General features: G+C 43.7%; 1 protein-coding gene across 1 annotated transcript in view; it reads right to left on the reverse strand.

Annotated features, from left to right (window-relative positions):
- LOC119336236 (mediator of RNA polymerase II transcription subunit 15a-like) overlaps positions 1–5,783 on the reverse strand; it is a 16,129-nt gene that overhangs the window by 2,618 nt on the left and 7,728 nt on the right. The window contains exons 4-6 of the mRNA XM_037608239.1: positions 4,026–5,270; positions 3,143–3,213; positions 100–1,545 (exon numbers count right to left, since the gene is read on the reverse strand). Coding sequence (XP_037464136.1) covers positions 100–1,545; positions 3,143–3,213; positions 4,026–5,270 — 2,762 coding nt within the window. The remainder of the gene's footprint in view (positions 1–99; positions 1,546–3,142; positions 3,214–4,025; positions 5,271–5,783) is intronic.

A 5,783-nucleotide genomic window follows, 5' to 3' on the forward strand; every position in this document is an offset into this window, starting at 1 on the left:
TTCTGGAGTCGGGGAGGGGGGGGGGGTACATTCAGAACAACACCGATTAAAGCACAAAAAATTACACAGAAAGTAAATATAAGTTCACAGGATACTTACTGCTTTAAGTAAGCGATCCAGAGGCCTTTCTACTGCACTTGATTTGGTTGGAGCTTGAGTTGGCATGTTAGCCTGACTTCCATCCACGCTTGTAAATTCTGCTAGCAAGGGCGATGCTGATATCCCTGGTGTGTTCACAGCAATCGATTGTGTTTGTGGCACTAGGGATGTTTGCTGATGTCCAGCCTGCCCAGTATTAGTAAGTGATGATATATTGGAGTGTGGTTTGTCTGAATCCACTGGTATAGGAGAAGGGGCGATAGACGGGGATGGTGATGGAACAAATGGTGAGTTAGCTGAATGCAAGGGTGTCCCAGTCTTGACTTGAGATGGCAATGGATTGTGCTGATCAACCTGAGGAGAATGGTGAGAAATTTGTGGGGATGATGCTTGAAGGTTGTTTTGTGGGGACGAAATTGGGAAAGCACCACTCTGTTTCAACTGCTGATGATAATAGTTACTGCGTTGGCCCAAGTGCTGTTGATACATACCAGGTTTCATTGCAGTTCCTTGTCTAACCTTTAACTCGTTAACGTCATTTCCAGCATGAAGCTGTGGAATCTGCATCTGTACTGGCTGCTGTTTCTGCAAGTGTTGCTGTACTGGGAGCTGCTGTTGAAGCATTTGTTGCTTTTGCTGGTACTGTTGAAACATCTGACGCTTCATTTGCTGACTCTGCATCATTTGATGATCCTGCTGTTGCTGCTTCAGCTGCTGAAATGAACTTGCATTTGCTTGCATGGAGTTACCGTTAGGTTGCATCGTACTCACTGAGTTGTGAGATAACATGCTACTACTTGTCTGCAGTTGTGTATTCATTGCTCCCTGCATCGGCACAGTGCTTCCCTGTTGTAATGCGCTACTCACTGAACCATGCTGCAAAGAATTGAAATTGCCTCCTTGAGCAGTCTCCAAATTAGAGTCAGCCTGATGCTGTATGTTTGCACCATTTTGCTGTGTGGGGGCACTGAAGTTCTTTGTTGGAGGCGCAGGTACATGCTGGATACCAGCTGCACTAGAGGACTGTAACCCGGTGCTCATGCTTGACAAACTTGCTTGAGGATTAGTATGACTATCATGCTGCTGCAAAGTTTGGGAAGGCTGTTGCTGCTGTGAAATGCTAGAATTAGGAGCTTGTCCTGCAGGTGGCTGGAAGTGTTGCTGTATTTGTGGCTGTACTGGCTTCCTTCTTTGTGAATTCAAGATACTGATAATCTGTTTCTCGTATTGAGGAACTTTGTCCCTCATAGCAGGTTGGATAGTACTCTTGCTAATTTGCAGCATTTGTAATATACGTTCCAACATTATTTTAAAGCTCTTCATTCTATCATACTGCTCAGATGGCTTTTGAGGTGGTATAATGCTGTCAACATGCTGTAGCTTCACAGATATCTTATTGAACAATTCACTGAGTTCTGCAAAGTATTGGTCCTTCAAGCTCTTAATCTGTTGACAAAGACCACATATACATAAGTTTGGCGCAGAAGCTATATAGAGATGAAAACAGAACAGCTAATAGATCATGGTTTGTCTAAGTCAGCAAATATGGCTCTGGCAAGGTACTTCAAGTACTTTTAGAAGCATACAGATCTAAAATAACATAAGAAACTATGATGCCCATAAATAAAATCGCTTTAAAAAAGATTGCTAACTGCCTTGAGGATTTACTACATCTACATACTCTATGGATGTATGCTCCATACCCCACATTCATACAGAATTCCGTGTACATATAATATATATATACATATATATCGGACCGCGCTAAGTCCCGAACGTTCGGATTTTGCCCATGGCAAATCGAAAGTTTTTCATGGCAACTTTAGTTGGATGGCAAGTTTAGTTGCTAAGCATGGCAATTCCACCCGCAGTTTTTTTTGGTTTTTTTGCCAGGAAATTGCCATGCGTGTGAACTAAACTTGTCATCCTCGCGTTAACTAAAGTTGCCATAAAAACCGTTTGATTTGCCATGGACAAAATCCGAACATTCGGGATTTATCTTTTCGAGGAGGATTTTCTATCATAGCTTACCCTAGAAAGAGCTATCGGTACAGTGGTCTCGCTTCGTGATTCGCACTAGCTGCCTGGTGTGGTACCGTCTGAAACCCATGTGATGGGCTAACTGAGCTCTGGTGGCAGGCCGGTTCTGGCCACTTTATGCATAATGGTCTGACAAAAAGCCTGCCCAGTGTGTGCTGACGAAGGATTCGCCGTCACAAGAATCTGTACGTCACAGGTTCCACCGGTCGACCAGCATGTTGTGTAGGTTTTGATATGTACGGGCAGGCCGTTACATCCCGTTTTCACAAGTGACGCACGTCGGCGAGACGGACACAGCTTTGGTCCGCTAGCCGTGACGGATCCATGTGTATGCCTGGGAGGAACCTATGCATTGTATACGTATCCTTCTGTATATCGCGCATATCCTTGTGATACGTAGCACGTCAGTCACGTGTCTGTGAACCGCATTTGTCTGTCCGTGTACGGCTCGTGTGATATAGTCTCATGGGTGTCATGCAGTAGCGTCAGATTCATGAGGGCAGGGCAGTCTCTCTTTCAATGCATAGACAGAGTCTCACCAACTGCCGTAGTAATGCATGCCGGTTTCGGCTCGTCGGCGAGCACTTAAGGACGCGTGCCTAAGGGCCTAGCGAGCGTCAAGGGTCTCGTCCGATGACGCAATTCAAAGCCATCAGTATGCTTTGTTCATATATATGCTACCACGACCTCCCCCGTCGAGCGGTGCAGTCTTGATAGTAGCCAGGCGTACAGACAGATGAGCCGGGATCTTATAAGAAGACTGCCAGAATGTACAGACAGATGAGCCGGGATCTTATAAGATTGCCAGAATGTAGTGCATCTACACACTAGACTAGACTATTGCGTTGTATGAAATTCCGGTTCCAATTCCAGAAGAGGAATTGGCAGGTTGTTTCATCTTCTAACCTCTTTGTTCTAGGGGCCACTGTCTACGAATTTTAGGAAGTTACATGAAAGGGAGTACCAAAAATGATGATATCGGTAATTAAGTATGATGTCTCACCATTTGATATATCTCCTCTTGCCAATCACCTGCACCTGCATGGCCTGTTTGAGCAGTAGAGTCCGCAGATGCTGCATAACAAGCAAGGTTGTCAAAGAGTACCAGGATACAATGAACAAGCCAACAAATAACAAGCTAGAAGAACATTGTAGGATGGAATGCAGGGGCAATTGGAAGACTTGTGAACCAAAATGAAGAATCACAGAAGATCAATATGGTCAGCTTTGTCATCATGATCATTGCACAATACAGTATCATTTTCAGAAACAAATCCAACAAACAAGAAGAAACAATGTAGTGAACGAGAGTAACAGAAGATCAATAAGGTCAGTTTAGTCAACATGATGATTACAGAGTACTTGATCACTAAATATCATAGTACATAATTCCATCTTCGAGCTGTCATTCTATCCACCTTACTGCAGGTAAAAAAAGAGTAAAATGCAGTTTTGAAGCTTTTAGAGATAACTTGACACCCCCTTGATAGTTCTAGGACCTGTGGTGCATTTTACTCGTCAAAAACATATAAATACATCTGAAATATGAATCTGGTTGTCATCTCCAAAAAAGTTTCATTAATTTCAAGCTAGTTCATGTACCATAAACACTAATTTCATAATCTGTTTGTTGCAAGAGGATTGCTGCATGGAGGATTAGGGATAATCAGCCTAACCAACTACAACAGCAAATACACCTTACATAAAGGAACGGAGGGAGTACTATGTAAGACGAAAATAATGAGAGGCCAGATCAATAAGTTAGTTTGAACTGTACAAGAAAGTAACACAACAGGAAGATATACACAAGAACAAGGAGGGGAAAAAAAGGGAGAACAGTAAGAGCATACAATGGATCTACAAACAAAGTGCATGTGAAAACTTACTACTAGAGGAAACTTCTGGAAGGCCCCTATGTGCCTGAATAAATTGTTTTTGCTGATCCATGTTATTTTGTTGCAAGAGCATGCCTCCTGAAGTTTGAAGTCTTTGCTGCATGGAGGATTGCTGCATCCCTAATTGCTGTTGTAGTTGGTTAGGCTGAGACTGGAACTGCGACATAAGATGCTGTTGCGATTGTTGAGGTAGGTTGTGTTGAGACTGAGGTTGCATCAAACCCATTGGTGGCTGCTGAGCATGCTGTTGTTGCTGTGGTTGCTGAACTTTTGTTTGGAGCATATGCATCCGCTGCATGTTTGAAACATTAGGTACAGTCCCAAGAAGCTGCTGCGGCTGTTGATTTTGTTGCTGCTGCTGTAGACTCGACATGTTTGACTGAGAGCCCAATTGTTGCGGCTGATGCAAAGGCGTAGACGTCTGGTTCAACATCTGCTGTGTTTGCTGCACACTCAAGAGATTATTTGACTGAACTGGTAGCCTCTGTTGCTGCTGCATCTCCATAGCACCATTCTGTTGACCAATTAGCTGATTTTGTTGTACATTTGGTTGCTGTCCCATCAACTGTTGATGCTGCTGTTGTAAAGGAATATTGGGCTGCAGACTCTGCAGAGAAGGCTGTTGATGCATGGAGGGCTGTGCTTGTTGCTGCTGCCTCCCAACAGATTGCTGAGGTTGCTGGAGCAATGATTGCACAGATTGTTGTACGGAATTCAATTGATTCTGTTGAATACCACTCTGAGTAGCTGACTGCATGGCCATTGGCTGCGTCTGTGGAACGGTAGACTGCCCAGGGTGAAGGCCAGATGACATTTGCATCATGGATTGCTGTGAAGATTGCATCTGTGTTGGCTGCAACAAAGATTGCTGCTGCTGAATATGCGGTTGCATAAGTGCATTCTGCTGCAATTTCTGTTTCATAAGCATTTGCTGCTGATGATAAATTAATTGCTGTGATTGTTGCTGTTGCTGCCTTCCTGCCATTTGCCTTTGTGCAGCATAAATATCTTGTGAAGTGCCTTGCGCCAAGCCATTATTCATTGTGTTCTGTGGCATGACAGACGCATTCTGCATCGTTGATGTTTGGTTGACACCTGGCAAGTTCTGTCCGATATTAGCGAGGGAAGAAGCTTGTACAGATGTAGAGCTATTTGGCTGCCGGGCCTGTTGCTGAGACATCAAGGGAATTACTGATGTTTGTGCTTGATTGCTGCCTTGTGGTGGGAGTCCATGAGCTGTTTTAGAGAAAGTGTCATATAGTGTGTTAAGAAAGTATCTTGTGAATAAATACTTCTTGCGGAACTGTAACAGGCACACAAAGCGCTGAAAGCAGCATCTTACAGATCAAATTAGGAAGTTCTGCATTTTCAATGAGAAAAAAACATGTGCCAGAGCAATTAAAGCCTTAAAGGGCTGTCAACCTGATTTGTTTTAGTGAGCATGCAAACAAGTGTTTGCGTATCTTTTCGTTAAGACGGGAGTCAACGTAAGTACAGCTCAGAGCTGATCAACTGATTTAACAGCTAATGGCTAGTTCCTTTGCGACAAACTGAGAAGCAGATCACAGCTGAGTAGTAGCAAGGAGAGCATAAACACAATTCTACAAAGAGCAGAAGATGGTCCAATGTTACTGTAACTGAATGGTCCAACATAAAGCTAAGTTACATTTAACCTACCATATGGTATAATCATTCCATGAGTGGGTCGTTCACTGGCGGAGCTATGTGTATTACTGCAGGCGCCATGCA

This window comes from Triticum dicoccoides, chromosome 7B (assembly GCF_002162155.2).
Source record: "Triticum dicoccoides isolate Atlit2015 ecotype Zavitan chromosome 7B, WEW_v2.0, whole genome shotgun sequence".
In the NCBI taxonomy this organism is placed as follows: domain Eukaryota; kingdom Viridiplantae; phylum Streptophyta; class Magnoliopsida; order Poales; family Poaceae; genus Triticum; species Triticum dicoccoides.